General features: G+C 46.6%; 2 protein-coding genes across 9 annotated transcripts in view; one reads left to right on the plus strand and one right to left on the minus strand.

The window, feature by feature from the left end:
* The window catches only part of EIF2AK4 (eukaryotic translation initiation factor 2 alpha kinase 4), a 93,493-nt gene extending 78,458 nt beyond the window's left edge, over nucleotides 1-15,035 (minus strand). Inside the window, exons 1-13 of one of the 7 annotated variants that reach the window (XM_085882022.1) lie at nucleotides 14,905-15,035; nucleotides 14,237-14,489; nucleotides 12,888-12,997; nucleotides 10,928-11,030; nucleotides 9,300-9,452; nucleotides 6,195-6,275; nucleotides 5,188-5,315; nucleotides 4,891-4,991; nucleotides 3,307-3,434; nucleotides 2,898-3,037; nucleotides 2,383-2,748; nucleotides 1,771-1,877; nucleotides 498-646 (exon numbers count right to left, since the gene is read on the minus strand). In XM_085882022.1, the coding sequence (XP_085738148.1) occupies nucleotides 498-646; nucleotides 1,771-1,877; nucleotides 2,383-2,748; nucleotides 2,898-3,037; nucleotides 3,307-3,434; nucleotides 4,891-4,991; nucleotides 5,188-5,315; nucleotides 6,195-6,275; nucleotides 9,300-9,452; nucleotides 10,928-11,030; nucleotides 12,888-12,997; nucleotides 14,237-14,350 (1,680 nt within the window). In that variant the 5' untranslated portion in view covers nucleotides 14,351-14,489; nucleotides 14,905-15,035. The other 6 variants (XR_015058389.1, XM_085882015.1, XM_085882007.1 and 3 more) reach the window with 6 other exon arrangements.
* Nucleotides 15,036-15,230: 195 nt separating this feature from the next.
* TTC19 (tetratricopeptide repeat domain 19) overlaps nucleotides 15,231-16,397 on the plus strand; it is a 25,797-nt gene continuing 24,630 nt past the window's right edge. For both annotated transcript variants that reach the window (XM_085882069.1, XM_085882079.1), the window contains exon 1: nucleotides 15,231-15,465. In XM_085882069.1, the coding sequence (XP_085738195.1) occupies nucleotides 15,291-15,465 (175 nt within the window). In that variant the 5' untranslated portion in view covers nucleotides 15,231-15,290. The remainder of the gene's footprint in view (nucleotides 15,466-16,397) is intronic.

The raw sequence follows: 16,397 nt of genomic DNA on the forward strand, positions 1-16,397 counted from the left end.
AATCAGAATTTTCTCACACAAAGCAAGAGAAGTGTCATCCCTCTGGCTGTTTGTCCATTCCGGGAATGCACAACCAACACAAAGGGAAAGAAAAGGGCAGGGAACATTGTGATAACATGCAAGTAAGAAGGATGATGACTGTGGCTAACAATCTTGATTGAAAAAATAAATGCTTCCAACGGTATCAATAAATAATGTACTGTGTAATGATGATCTCAGAGTGACGAGCAAAACAACGTTTTCAACACCATCTTTGACGTGCGTTTTTGACCCAAAGAACGACTGGCCTGAGTATGTGCTGTAATAGCAACCGATATATCAAATTAAATCACATTAGGTGATATCAATGTACCTTTACATATCAAGAACGGGCGACATTATACAGCAAACGTGACTTGGACCCCCAAGCTAACAGCATCATGCGACGGTAGCTTCGCTGACGAGGCGCTGAAAGAGTTGGCATAATGTCCAAGTTTACACTTTTTCAGGCATCGTACCTTCAATACTGCTCCGAAGCCTCCTTTTCCCAATAGGGCAAGTTCCTCAAACTCAGAGTGGTATCGAGAGAACGGTTGATGCAATATCGTGCTTGGTGTCTCCTCATCCAACTCTCTGCGAGCATACAGCCTCTCATTTTCAAAATCTCCTGCAAGCGAATACGACAGTAACATGATTTGAGCGTTATGTTCCACCAGGAGTTACAATGACCCCCGTACCTCCACCACCACCACCACAAGTTCCTTTTAAGTAATAAACAGCAAGTCATGCTGACAGCTCCTCATGCTGGGTTTCTCCAGTTCCTCTGGAGGAATGTGCAGCAAAACATACAAATGTTGGTTGGCGTAACAGCATCATTCACACAGCAATGGCCAACATTGCCGATTGGTGGAGGACAGTTTTGGTTTTATACACTAATATCACAGAAAATGTTTCTTTGCACCATCTCTTACTCATTCACACTTATTACCTCCACCACCGAAGGTGGACGGAGGTTATGCTTTCACCACTGTTTGCATGACAATCGATCTGTCTGTGAGCATGATATCTCAAAAAGTTATGGACGGATTCAGACGAAACTTGCTGGGCAGGTTGGGTGTGTGACAAGGACTAATTCATTCCATTCTGGTGAAGATCCGACCCAGACACTATAATTTTCAAAGTGATTCTTCAGAATGGAGAGATTGGGCCAAAAATGATACTGGAAAGCACAATATTTCAAAAGGTTGTGGATGGATATTGACAATACTTGGTGGATGATTTTGTTAAATGACGAGAACAAGTCCATTAGGTTTTGATTAAGGTCCAGATGCAGATCCAGCCTATCAGTGGGATACAAAACGTAAACTATTCAGCTTGGTGGAGGTATGCGCCCTCCCGAGTGCCATTCTAGTTACTTCCTTGTTCTTCATTTCCATTTTCAAATCCTGTTCTCTTTCCCCTTTTTCCCATTCCTTCCACCTCTACCTCGTTTTTAAAAGTCCCAATTGTCATTTTTATGAAGCCGTAAAAATCTACGTGAAGTCAGCCGCATTACACATGCCCAAGAATTGCATAATATTTAATCCTCTTACTCCAAATCATTTGGTCCAACCTCCTTTAAAACTCATACCCATTCCTTGTCTTTCTCAAACTTTAAATCTCCCATGAGCATTACAAAAATAAAAATAAAAAATATGATGCAGACTGCTCCATCGAAGAATGTTTTCTCCTGAATGGAGTAAAAGGCTTCATCTGAGAGTCACATGTTATAAATATGACGAAATGCATTACCATAGGGAAGAGCAGTCAATGGGCTGGGTCCCACTGGGTTTTTAATGAATGGATGCTGTAGGAGCTGTTTTGCACTCCATCGCTCCTTGTCATCCAGACACAAGCATCTGGTGGTAGGCAGTACGGTTTCGTTAACAGGGACATCTTGAGAATTATTTCACTCTCAACTGTCCTTCAAAACAACGACCATTTCAAACATACAGAAATAGGCAAATACACATAATATGATCTCGAGACACCATCTGCAATCACACCTGTGTTCGCAAGGTTGGTGAAGCTTTATCAAGTGATTTGTAATTACGAACATTAATTTAATGGATGTGCTTCGAAAGGAAGAAAACCAGACAGACAACAAAGAGGAAGCAGTGATGGAAGAGGATTAAATCAGCATTTGGGAGAATCAACAAATGACACTTTATACCCTCCGTGGTACTTTTAGTCCTGCTCTCTATGTATACACCTCAACCCCCTCCACAAATACGCTCAAATTGCACTGAGCCAAAGTGCGGGTGGCTCACATGTACCTGCACAGCAGATATATTTTATTAATTTAATGTAGCAACCGAGAGGTTGACTGCACATCATTCAGGGTTATGAGGTCAAGAGACTCACCTGCTCAGGAAGTCTCGGAGGTCGGGTGGAAGGTGTCTGGGCATTTCAACCGGAGCCTCTAGAACCTCACAACCATGGTCTAGTGAAAGTAATAACATCCCCAGCTGCCAAACGTCCCCCTTTTGCCCAGACCGTTGACCTGGAACAGCCAAACGAGTCGCATGATCGGGTCGACAAAGCTCGGCCAATCGGTGTGCCAAGCTATAGTCCGTGAGCCGGAGTTTCATTCCTGCACCCTCAATCAGAACGCTGCTGACATGCAGTTCCTTGTGCACCACAGAATGCGTGTGTAGATATGAGAGCACGTCCAATAACTGCTCGGTGTAACTATGTAACGACGACAAGCTCACAACATGCTTGCCTTGCCTACAACATCACGGAAAGACAAGCAGTTAAAGGTTACTCTCGACTTGAGAATTACAAGGATAACATCATCAGTGCAACACATCACAAGTCCTCAATTTATCAACACCCCCACTCCCACCCAAAAATATGTCCTCCAATGCCCATCATACAAGAAGCCGGAGAGGTTATGCCCAGGTACATGCTCAGCAAGCAGGTGCAGGGTTGTCGATTTAGTATCATCACCATTGAGACTCTCCAGTGCAAGGAAGCGAACAAGTCGAGGGTGCTGCAATTTCTGCAGCATCTGCAGCTGCTCACATTGTAGACAAAGAAACTTCATAAGGAAATGAGCGCTCAATGTGTTTACAGATAATTATTAGTACTATGTTAGATGAAGCTCTGCATACATTGTGCCTTGGCAAACATTAGTGACGTTCCACTGACATCTATGATAATGAATCAAGTTTTTTTTTTTAAACCCATTAAATAAGATAAGCTTTTACACCAAGGAACCAAAAACAACATGTGTGGGAAATGGAACAAATCATGGAAATTAAATATCCCAACGAAGAATTTCACCTGTCGCTTTATTCGATCGAGGTCCTCTCTCTCCTGCCGCTTCAGAACCCACTCGTAGACGATGAGAAGGTCCCCGGTGGCGACATCCATTGCGTTGTAAACGCGTCGTGCGAGGCGTACACTCTCTCCTAGCATTAACAACAAACACTCAGGATTGTCACATTCATTGCACAACACTAAACTCCTCTCAACTTTCCTGTCCCAACTCCACAAACCCGCTACTTGTTCTATCAAAAGGGGAGAAATGCTTTGAATTTGCATATAGTCTGCCAATGAGTAGGCCTCACGCATATGATGCGTCATTAAGTGTCCATCATCCCATCAATTGATATTGTTCTGGAAAGGACTCCGAGCGGATTACAGATGCTAAATATAATGAAGTTATTTCCTTAAAGTGAATGTCGAGCGTAAGCGTAAAGTAATTGTGATATTAGATACGCCTTACTTATGTACGAGTTAGATGAAGTCTACATATCACCATGTCTGTGACTAAAATTATCAACCCTTTTGACCCCATTTTTTTTTTCCTGCTTTCATCTCCACCACCAAAAGTTGACAGAGGTTGTGTTTTCGCCCCTGTTTGTTTGTTTGTCTACGAGCAGGATATCTCAAAGTTGTGGACGGATTCGGAAGAAACTTGGTGGACAGGTTGGGGCTGTGACAAGGAAGAATCGATTTGATTGTGGTTAAAGTTCAGATCCAGATCCAGCCCATCAGTGGGATACAAAGCGTTAACTGTTCAGCCTGGTGGAAGTATGCACTCCACAGAGTGCCTGCTTTATAGTTTCTTCTGTAATCTCCCAATTATATGTAGTTTTCATGTTTGCTGGGCCGCCAGGCGCAAGTCCAGGTGGTCAAGTAAAACAAGTGTCGTGATCACCACGGTTTACCTACAAGCTGTGGGGAAAAGGTCGGAGCCCAATGGTGAGTGAGCGGCGAGGGGTGTGGGATGTCACGGCGTGAGCTGGAGACCAGAGGCGGGGAGGGTGGGGGGTAGAGGAGATTCCGGAATGAATGAGGAGGAAGACTGCTCATTGTAAACTGCTCACAGTGGAAGGCCATGCCTCTCCTCCTCCTTCTCCTCCTCCTAAAGGGCATCACGACGCATGGACCAGAGGGCCCTTTCACAGCCATGGACTGTTCCTGGTTCCTGGACGCAGTTCGCCTCCTCTCCACTAGCTCTGCTGGGTTTGACATCGACTCTCTTCTGTCTTGTCCATACCCACTCTGTCTATCTGTCGTGCTGTGTCTGAGGCATTAAGTTGGATATTTTAAAAGGAATTCCAATTGTTCTTTGCTACGGTGGGAGTGTTTTAGTAGTGGGTTAAGGGGTTTTTATTGCTGATTATTGCATTACTTGTTGTACATTCCCCCCCTGAGACCATTATTATTATTTTATTAAATACACCTGGTTTCAGGGGTGAATTCTGGTTGCAGCATCTGCTTCATTTGATGGTTTTCTAGGACCCGTTAAGGGAAATAATTGGTCGCGGTCTCGATAAGACTGTGACACGTGACTTCGGATGCTCGGCATAATTATATCAAGTCACTGGACCGTTTTTAATATAATTATGTGATACTCACCGATGCATTTCCCCTTGTAAACCGAATACGAGGGGTTATTAAACTTGAGAATTTCCACGTTGCTATCGGTCGATGATGTGGAATCAAATCTGGACCTGGATCTGTCAACAAAATCAAAGTCATGCATTGTTCATCCCAACATAACCATGTGTTCTCTCATTCAGAGAGTCTACTGGTTCTGCAACAGGCCCAAGATGAACCATCGATGCCAAACAACACTCTTATGCACAGCAGGACAGGCTGAGGCCACAATGTAATGGACTCACAAAATATAAAGCGAGTCTGCACGGGACGAACCTCGTACACACCCACTTTTGCCGACTGGAGTGAGTTACTTTATCGCAGCCCTTCGGGGGACTGCCATGACCTCCAACAGATTCGGGAAATGAAGCGGCAAGCACCGGACCACCTAATCCTAAGTGGTCCTGCAGGGTGTGATAGAGGGATTTGAATGAGGTACGGTCACTTGCTTAGCGGTCAATATACAACCACGTGATGGCATTTAACATTTTCACACGATGATAAAACGATTTCTCAATCGTTTAAACAATAAAACAAAGCTTTAAAGGCCGAAAGCACAAGAAGGTGCAAGGAAAAACTTGTAATTTTTGAAAGAACTGTTAACATCCTGGATGTACGAGTAAGAGTGCTCATAACTGCAAGAGACTAGGAATTTCAAAATAAATAAACAAATATTAGAATCGTTTTATCAGAGGTGTTAAGGTTAGGGTTAAGTGGTACATGGTGCTTCCTTACTTGACGTTCAACATTTAAAAGGTTAAGAGTACGGACAATCCCCATAAGTTGGAATCCATGCGGAGGAGAAAATTCCTCCTTAGGAAATGCCCCGCTGAGAGCGTCAAGAAAGGCGGCGCCATTGTTCTGAAGTCGCTAGTACCCAGAGTGCCCCGGGAAGTGATGGCACTCACTTCCTCCAAGCTCAGTGTGTGTGTGTGTGTGTGTGTGTGTGTGTGTGTGTGTGTGTGTGTGTGTGTGTGTGTGTGTGTGTGTGTGTGTGTGTGTGTGTGTGTCAGCTGCACGACGAGCCTTTGATCCTGTTAAAAAAAATGTTTTTAAACAAAACCAGATAAAAACAACAAATGTGTTCCAGGTCAATGGGAAAGGAAGAAAGGGAGAAACAAAGGAGAGTTCAGAATAACCAGAAACAGAGAGGTGAGTACACTCGGCAAACAATCAGGACTTAAACTGGAATCAGTTCTCTGGGGTGGTGATAGTGGGGAGAGGGGGGTGGGTAAAGGGGGTCCAATCTGCTTCATGTATGTTAAACCGATATACACACACACCTGCTTTTCTTGCTCCTTCTTTCGCCTTTCTTCTTTCTTCTCCTCAGCTCGTCGCAGCATTTCATCATCTATTTCTCGTTTCTGAAAACAATCGACAGATCGAAACAAGGTTACAAACATATTGTTACGGATCCGGGGGTGGGGGGTTTTCACACCCGAGTCTTGATAGCCGAATGTTACAGATTTGGCGCCACCCTCACTACCGCCGTCTCCGGGGTTATAACGCCGGCTGGCTCGGCACAGGTCTCGGGTCACGAATCTTCAATCGCGATACCAACGTACCCCTGGACCTTACCAGTTGGGGAAATAGACCCCGGTTATAGACTGGTTTTGTCAGATGCCGAGCGTTTTCTGCCAGTCTGTAACCATTTTGGTTTTATATACCAATCGAACGGATCGTTCCTCGACGAGACACGAATTGATCCATAGCGGCAACTTCATACGAATCAGCCAGATTTATTGGGGAACATCAGGGAACATCAGGGAACACAACACAAGCAAAACATTCACGACAATGTTTTAATTAATCTATAACCTGTTCTTAACTGGGGAACTACGGATTACATGTTTCGAGGGGGTCCCTACCGAGATATACCTTAAACAACATGTAGACAAGACATAGACAGCATGCAGACAAGACAGAGTACGTGGTGATGTTTCATGAACGAGAGGAAAGTGTCAAAAGCACGAATGTCGCTCGTAACAAGCGGATGTCATCGGATTCGAGCCCCCAAGCTCGAACACGCCACGTGGCAAAATGGAGCTCGTCCTCCTTTTGTCGCAGACCTCACGCACGTTCAGACCCCGCGAGGTCGACGGCACAAGACCGTCAGATCAACGATGGGTTTCAGCTGGTTTCTCACAAGGTCCAGCATACAAGTCCAGGCCTGGCCTGTTCACCAGACCTCCTTCAAGAAGCAGATCGCAGACAGACACAGCCGTCCCCTACACAGCAGATCACGACTCCCACCAGTCGTCTCTCATCCAGCCGAGGGCAGAAAGACCTCCTGCAGTCCTTTCCCTGCCTTTCCATCAGCCCTGGCTCACTTCTCCAGGCCACAGAAGGCAGACCCGGCATGCCCAGGTCCAGTTTCTTTCCCGGCAGAATCACCACTGTCTCTCCTTCGTTCGCTCGCTTCGAAAACCCGACTGCAGTTTTTGTACTTCTCCCGTTTCACTTCCTCTTTTCGGCGCTGGTGGCCTCAAAGCGGACTGCAGTTTTTGTACTTCTCCCAAAACTGAACTACTCCAAGAGGTCTCCGTTGGCTGCCCACCGGCTCCTCCCCTTTACGAAGCCGACAAACTCCTCCCTTTAGTTTTACTTCCACTTTTTGGCCACTCCCTCTCAGCCGACTGGGCGGGGCCTCGTCCGGATAGGGGAAGGAAGAAGAAGAAGCCCTCGGCACACCACCACTGCACAAACAAATAACAGCCTGTGACATCTCCCGACACACATGCAACGTCCATTTTACCGAACAGCCTAGCTAAACATGCATTTAATGGGGGATCTGAGCTAATCCTATATTTACTAGCCTACCAAGGGCCATTTCCACAACAATATCATCCCTTATGTGCTATCACAACACTCGCGATTTGGCCAAATATTTGGATGGAAAGTCCACCAAAGCAATTTGAGTGAATTTTAAAATCATAAAGATGTCTCTTTACTATGAGATGAGTCCGTTGGAGAAAAGGAAGGGTTTGATGCCAACGGCAATGATAGTTTGCTTCAATAACCTTGCTTATAATTGGAAGCAAGCTAATAGGCCTGTTGTGAAGAGCATCCGTTTTTTTCACCATGTCTGCGTTTAACAGTGGTCTTGGCTAACTTCCAAGCAGATGGAAACTGACCCAGAGAGAATGATCAAGTGAACAGAGTAGAAAGAAGATGAGCAAGAGCAGCAGAGCAGGTTTTTAGGACACATGCACTGATACCATCTGGGCCTGCTGCAGAATCAGAGTCGAAGTTTGCCAGAAACCTCTCAACCTTCTCAAATGGGGAAGACAGTATCCAGGAGCAGTTGGGTATGAGAGGATTGGGTAGGTGTCAGGAGTGAGGGGTTGGGTACACAAGATTTGGGAGCAAACACAGAATTGAGGCATTCGGCATTCCCACCAGCAGAGTTGGCTGTGGTGCCATTTGAAGTGAGGAAAGAGATGGAGGGGAAGCACACACCAGAGATGGACTTAGCAAGGTGCCACCAGGTCTTTGAATATGGAGACAAGTGTGAGAATTTAGATTTGAGGTTGACCAGATGTTGTTTTCTGGCTTTCCTGAGAGTAGACACACATTTGTTCTGGGCCTTGTGGAATGATCCGAGGTTGCCTTCAGTTGTATTTGCCTTTCAAGATGAGAAGGCTAGATGTTTGAAGGCAATTGCCTCACCACAGGATTCTGTGTACCGGAGTGAGAGGATGGGTGTGATAACTGCAGACGAGATGGTATAAATATGTATACAAGGGAAAGCAAGCTTGTGTGGAAGGATTCTCAGGCAGTATTAATATAAGGAGAGGTGGAAATGAAGGACCGGTCTTGACATGAGAGGGTAGTTTGCAGTCCCTGCCAGTCAGCTTGACTAAAGTGTCCGACTCAACTGTGCTGAGGCAGCTCTCTGACGATAGCCAGAAACAGGTCGACTCAGAAGCACATGATCAGATGAACCTAATGGAGCAGAAGAGGAAAATTCATCATTACCAAGTCTAGAAAGGAGGATGTGCTGCTGGGAGAAATCTGGGTCGGAAGGTTCACCGATTGAGTGAGACCCATGGTGTCACTGAAGTTCTTTGCTGCAATACCATGGCAGGTTGAAGAGGTACCAACACAGAGCCAATTGAGATGGTGACAGTTGAAATCACCGTATATGAGGGAGAGATAATTGGATGGGTGGTTATAAGATGGTCCATGTTGGCAAAGAGGGAGATGTAAAAAAGAATCATCCCTGTTCGGAGGATGGTACAGTACACAACCAAACAGGAAGGTGGTTGTGGAGGGGAAAGCGCAGCCAAAGGTACTCCTGGGGGTTAGGAGGGGGAAAGGCAGTACACGGAGGTGAGAAATGGAATTCTTGACCCTTAAAAAAATAAAAATATAACAAAAGTCCACACCACTCGCTCCTGGCAGCGCTTCCTCTCCATGTCTCGCTGCTCTTTCTCGCGGCTCCGGTTCCGTAACATCTCCTCATGGAAGGAACGCGTCGGTGGGTTATTGCGTTTTCCAAGAAACGTCTCTACGTGCTCTGCCAGCTGGAATATCATGACCTGGGCGAACAAGAACACATATAACATTTCATTGAACATTTGCCAAACACCATTTTTTTTTTAACTAAAAGTAGAGGCTCATGGAACAGTTATATTAAGTGACAGAACACAAAGTACAAGTGAACGCATCGACAACAAAGGAACAGGCATAGGATGAGTACACAAATAAGTTCAACAAGAGTAGAAAAATATCACAGGTAGGAATGAGAGAGAATCACATCACATGGCTGAGAGCTACTGCCTTGAGGGACCTAGCGAGGGGACTCAAGTGAAAGAAAAGGGTTGTATCGAGATATGGGACATCATAGTGAGCACTGAGCACATATAGTGCAAATAATGGTTTTAGTCTTCATATTACCACAGAGATACCTCAACGTTATGGGAAATGACAAAGTGGTGGCTGAATCACGATGTATTGAGAGATGAAGGTGAAATTATTTGATGAAAATGGGAAAAATACAACAGAGGTAGCAAAGCAAAGTTTGAAGATAAATATGAGGTTTTGGGGGTTGGTGGGAAGCAAGGCCAGTCAACATTATCTGTTGAACCCCATCTATATACCGTTAGATTTGTTTGTATGTGGAATGGTGATGTCAGCAATTGAGAACAGTTTACTCAACTGCCATAACGGGTCATGGTCATGGATGAGCTGGTGTGTGTGTGTGTGTGTGTGTGTGTGTGTGTGTGTGTGTGTGTGTGTGTGTGTGTGTGTGTGTGTGTGTGTGTGTGTGTGTGTGTGTGTGTGTGTGTGTGTGTGTGTGTGTGTGTGTGTGTGTGTGTGTGTGTGTGTGTGTGTGTGTGTGTGTGTGTGTGTGTGTGTGTGTGTGTGTGTGTGTGTGTGTGTGTGTGTGGTCAGCATGGCAATCATAAGGATCTTTTCCTTGTAGCTAAGTTTAGTTGTTCAAAATAAATCTTAAACTTCCTTTTGTTTTCTTCTCGTGATGTTTTCTTTGAACTTATAAAAGTATACGTCAAGTACAACACCCCTACCCCTGGACTGGCAGGATACTCTCGAGGTATGCGTACCTGCCTCCAAGCTGTCAAGCCTGTGTTCGAATCTCAAACCAGCTATAATCTGTCATCCTGGTGTTTCGTAGGCAGGGTGATTAATCAATGTGTGAGCCATCCCTCGGATGGACATTAAACTGTGCTTTCCGTTTGCCGGCATTAGTTGGTGGATGTTAAAGATCCCACGGCGTCTCCTCCACAAAGAATAGGTGAGTTATCGTCAGCACCCTGGCAAAATTGCAAATTCCTGCTCTAACCTCCAGGGGGGGAACTGCATCAATGACAAAGCTAGACCCCCAGGAAATATTACCTGCAGCCAAGTGCTGCATATGAAAGACGAAGACCCCATCACTGCAAAACCACCCATCAGCCCATCCTCCAAAGATGCATTGATTGGACCAACAAAATATTATGCCTGTTTATCCGCACAAGCCATTCCCATAAGTAGTAAAGATTAAAAGGAAAACCTCTCCACGGAGCTCAGATGCAAGAACATCAAGCTCATGCTGCAGCTGTTTCAGGCTTTCGTTGGACAGGCCCTTGGAATTGCTGAAGGAAATTTCTGGCACACTAGTCAGACAAAAAAAAAAGAAAATACATACCGTACATACATCAATTCACATTGTCAGTACACAGGAATTTGTATTCTATAAACACTCAAATTGATCAACTTAAACTGCTATTCTTGGTGCCCATCACAATGATATAAAAAATTACATGCAATGTTTTTTTTTATCTTGCCAAGACGAAGTTTTTGCAAGATATGTTAGTCAGCTTGTATGTTTTTTTTTATTTTTTGTCTGAAATCACGTATCGATCACTCTGCAGAGCACAGTTATCATTGGAAATTTTTGTAACTTCGCATATCAGAGTCCTATAGAGGTCCCTTTCAGCGCATAAAATTTTCAAGGTCAAGGTCAAATGTCAAGGTCACTTTGTCGCAAATCAGGGGAGTCGACGAAACCCTTATTTTTTGAGTAATTTTGATCGGATCGTCTTCAAACTTCATGGGAATATAGTTCATGGTCTGGCGCTCAGCTGATTAATTTTTGGTGGCGATCGGCGTTGAGCTTCATGGTTAGCGCTGGAGGTCGAAAGTTTTTGACCCCAAGGTCAAATTTTGAAATCTTAGCTGCCATATCGAGTAATACCTCATATGAAAGCGCTTGATAAGTGCTTTCCAGATCTGTCAAAAGTTTGACGCTATGACGTCATTGGATGACGTCATGACGAAAAAACGGATTTTTCATGAAAATTTTATTTCCTCAGTTCTCATCAAAATCTCTTGATATTTCATGTACAACGGTCCTGCAGAGATACCATTAACCGTACAAAATATAAAGGTCAAGGTCAAAGGTGAAGGTCACAAAAAGGTCAAGCATCAAGGTCGACGAAACCCTTGTGCGGAATGTGCGGACAAAGAAACAGACAGACAGACAAGCCGGTAGGCGAACATGGGCAGTCGCCTACCCAAAAGAACCTGACATGATGGGCCCGTTCGATGGGGAATGACCTGAGGATTAAGCACAAGAAAATTCATGATTCAAGCTTCAAGGGTTAATGCTGCAGATTGTTTTTTCGTTAAAATACCCCCACATTTAGAGGTTTTTCGGCCGTTGCTAGGCAACGGAGGAGTCCATAGCAACGGTTCTTTCGCACACATAACTAGGACATACCAGGTTGATGTATATCTGACTCATAGTCTCTGAGATATAACGAACTTCGTTTTTTTATTGTTTTCGACCAGGGTTCATTCAAAGTCTATCTTCTCCGACAGTTTTCATAGGATCCGGCTGGAAATTTTGACAATATGGCTGAATGTACTACCCACAGTCGCTCGTGGCCCGATTTTTGAAAAAATGAATTTTTTATGATTTTTCAAAAATTCAAAGTCCCGTTGCTCGGCAACGGTGGTGTCCATAGCAACGGTTCTCATTTGCACACAACTAGGTCATGGTATGAACCTACCAACCAAGTTTCATCGAAATCGCCATTGTATTAACGGAGCACTGAACCGAACAGACAGACAGACATATCGACGGAAAAACTGATAATAAGGGGAGAACAAATTTCAAAAATTTTTTTTCAACTGGATCGACTACCAACAGAGCCAAATGCAATACCCTCTCCTCTGGCGAGGGTAAAAATGAACCAGGCTCCTGGTGTAATGGTTGGAGTATTGGCTCCAAGTGTGAATGGTCAGCGGATTGAACGCCAGCCGAGTCACACTGGAGGCTTTGAAAAATGGAACATGCTGCTTCCTTGCTTGCCACTCAGAATTTAAAAAGGATAGAGCATAGACAATCAACCTTAGATTGGCAAATATTGTGCAGGCTTGCTGGACCTAAAGTCCTCTTCCTGCATTGAAGTTACTTACAAGGGAATCAATGTTATTATTAGTGAAAGAATAACTCAAACATAACTCACTCATCTGGATATGTGTCTGAACATTTCACCAAAAGCCGCATGGAGACGTGGCATGGAACGCCTGGAGACAGCTTGGCCATGGGTGAGAGCTGAACCTCGAGTGATCGGCGCTGCCACAGGAGAAAGAGGAATCAGGGTTCAAGATTAATCCATAACCACCAACCAGGGTACAAACTCAATCCATAACCACCTTCCAGGGTACAAACTCAATCCATAACCACCTATCAGGGTACAAACTCAATCCATAACCACCTGTCAGGGTACAAGCTCAATCCATAACCACCTGTCAGGGTGCAAACTCGATCCATAACCACCTGTCAGGGTGCAAACTCGATCCATAACCACCTGTCAGGGTACAAGCTTAATCCATAACCACCTATGAGGGTACAAACTTAATCCATAACCACCTGTCAGGGTACAAGCTTAATCCATAACCACCTATCAGGGTGCAAACTCAATCCATAACCACCTGTCAGGGTACAAGCTTAATCCATAACCACCTATCAGGGTGCAAACTCAATCCATAACCACCTGTCAGGGTACAAGCTTAATCCATAACCACCTATGAGGGTACAAACTCAATCCATAACCACCTGTCAGGGTACAAGCTTAATCCATAACCACCTGTCAGGGTACAAACTCAATCCATAAACACCTCCCAGGGTACAAGCTTAATCCATAACCACCTCCCAGGGTACAAACTCAATCCATAACCACCTCCCAGGGTACAAACTCAATCCATAACCACCTACCAGGGTACAAACTCAATCCATAACCACCTACCAGGGTACAAACTCAATCCATAACCACCTACCAGGGTACAAACTCAATCCATAACCACCTATTAGGGTACAAACTCAATCCATAACCACCTGTCAGGGTACAAGCTTAATCCATAACCACCTCCCAGGGTACAAACTCAATCCATAACCACCTACCAGGGTACAAACTCAATCCATAACCACCTCCCAGGGTACAAACTCAATCCATAACCACCTCCCAGGGTACAAACTCAATCCATAACCACCGACCAGGGTACAAACTCAATCCATAAACACCTATCAGGGTACAAACTCAATCCATAACCACCGACCAGGGAACAAACTCAATCCATAACCACCTATTAGGTACAAACTTCCCAACTTCATCAAACCAGACAAGTCACGTGACGAGCCACACACCTGATATTAGACTCTTCCTTTTGTAATCCCAGTTTGAATCTCAAAGGGAATAATTAATTTACCTCATCAGATTTCATCCTGTCCCTAATTCATTCATTCCTGAGTTGATGTTCTGGGGGGTTTTTTGTTGGTAATCCCTTCGTTTCCTCGCTCGTGTGTCGACATTACCTCAGCGCTTCCTCTCTGTCCAAGCTCATGGAAGTCCTCTCCGTATATGGCCGACAGTGCCTGCAATTCGTTGTCCTGTCGATCAGCATACGAGTCCTGGGTCTCCCCGCTCATTGCCAGGCAACCGAGGCTCGGCGAGCGCGAGGCGTTACCGCGCTCCGTGACAGAGTCCCCTGAGGGACGAGTGCGCGGACCGTGGGTCCTGAGTGGAAAACCTGAAGAGAAACATCGAGCGCACGGGGAACCAGAAGTCCTGAAATACACGGAGAGCAGTCGGTCGTCGACAGCCGGCAGATACCAGGAACAACAAACAGTTCGACCGCTCTCATTGGTCGTCATTCATTCTACAACGTCAATCTTTAATTCCTTCAGATTTTATATTTTTCTTCGATCGAATGAATCGGTGTGTCTGTGTCTGTGTGTGGACCCTTGTACGTTTAATAACAGTTAAAACCCAAACAAACACTCAGAGCTGTTTTTTAATACATCTGTGGTGCGTTTTAATATCACAGGCGGTTGTTGATGTTTGGAGTTCTCGAATGTTCCAATAACGATATTCTCTCTGATATTCATTTTCAAATCAAGAAAAATACATCTCTGACGTCAGACACTTTAATTATTAATATATCTGAATTGTCAGGGTTTGTGAGAGATGATGGATTCCGTACGTTGGATGAATGATGAATGATGAATGAAGGAAGAAGGAAGAAGGAAGAAGGAAGAAGGATGCTTCTTCTTCTTATTCTTCATCATCACCACACACCACGTGATGTGTCTCTTGACTCCGTCTGGGTTTGTGGTTTACAGGTCTGGTTGAAAAGGGCGGTGTATAAGCAAGTCCCTTATCTCCCACACGAGTAATAAATGCCGCTTGTGAAGAGGCGTTAATTTAATGAATTTTATGACACGGCGCGTTTAAAAGGAACTACGACTGTCGAACAACGAGAACCGAGGTTTGAATGCAAAGTTTAAAGGGTAAAGGTGTCTTGTAGAAGTGTACCTGCCTCACTGAGGGGGTTTACCTGTGGGCCGCGCTGCACACGGGACCGAGCAAATGATGCTCCCGGCGGCGACGTGTTGCCGCGTTCGAATCCTGTCGGGTGTTCCCCGCGTGCTGTCTCGTCTGCAATCTTCCTTGTGGCGGTCGCACAGGCACGCTCGGTCACGTGACACCGCGACACGACCTGGCGGGACAAGGCGAACGGGTGTGGCGGCAATGACAGTGGCTGGTATGGCAACCGGGTCAGGCAGCTGGGGTGAGGGTCATCCGGGTCAGGCAGCTGGGGTGGGGGGAGGGTCATCCGGGTCAGGCAGCTGGGGTGGGGGGGAGGGTCATCCGGGTCAGGCAGCTGGGGTGGGGGGAGGGTCATCCGGGTCAGGCAGCTGGGGTGGGGGGAGGGTCATCCGGGTCAGGCAGCTGGGGTGGGGGGAGGGTCATCCGGGTCAGGCAGCTGGGGTGGGGGGAGGGTCATCCGGGTCAGGCAGCTGGGGTGGGGGGAGGGTCATCCGGGTCAGGCAGCTGGGGTGGGGGGAGGGTCATCCGGGTCAGGCAGCTGGGGTGGGTGGGGGGAGGGTCATCCGGGTCAGGCAGCTGGGGTGGGTGGGGGAGGGTCATCCGGGTCAGGCAGCTGGGGTGGGGGGAGGGTCATCCGGGTCAGGCAGCTGGGGTGGGGGGAGGGTCATCCGGGTCAGGCAGCTGGGGTGGGGGGAGGGTCATCCGGGTCAGGCAGCTGGGGTGGGGGGAGGGTCATCCGGGTCAGGCAGCTGGGGTGGAGGGGAGGGTCATCCGGGTCAGGCAGCTGGGGTGGGGGGAGGGTCATCCGGGTCAGGCAGCTGGGGTGGGGGGAGGGTCATCCGGGTCAGGCAGCTGGGGTGGGGGGAGGGTCATCCGGGTCAGGCAGCTGGGGTGGGGGGAGGGTCAGCTGGGGTGGGGGGAGGGTCATCCGGGTCAGGCAGCTGGGGTGGGGGGGGGAGGTCATCCGGGTCAGGCAGCTGGGGTGGGGGGAGGGTCATCCGGGTCAGGCAGCTGGGGTGGAGGGGAGGGTCATCCGGGTCAGGCAGCTGAGGTGGGGGGAGGGTCATCCGGGTCAGGCAGCTGGGGTGGGGGGAGGGTCATCCGGGTCAGGCAGCTGGGGTGGGGGAGGGTCATCCGGGTCAGGCA

The sequence above is a fragment of the Eptatretus burgeri genome, chromosome 1 (genome assembly GCF_056783735.1).
Source record: "Eptatretus burgeri isolate ZD-2024b chromosome 1, Ebu_testis_v1, whole genome shotgun sequence".
Lineage (NCBI taxonomy): Eukaryota > Metazoa > Chordata > Myxini > Myxiniformes > Myxinidae > Eptatretus > Eptatretus burgeri.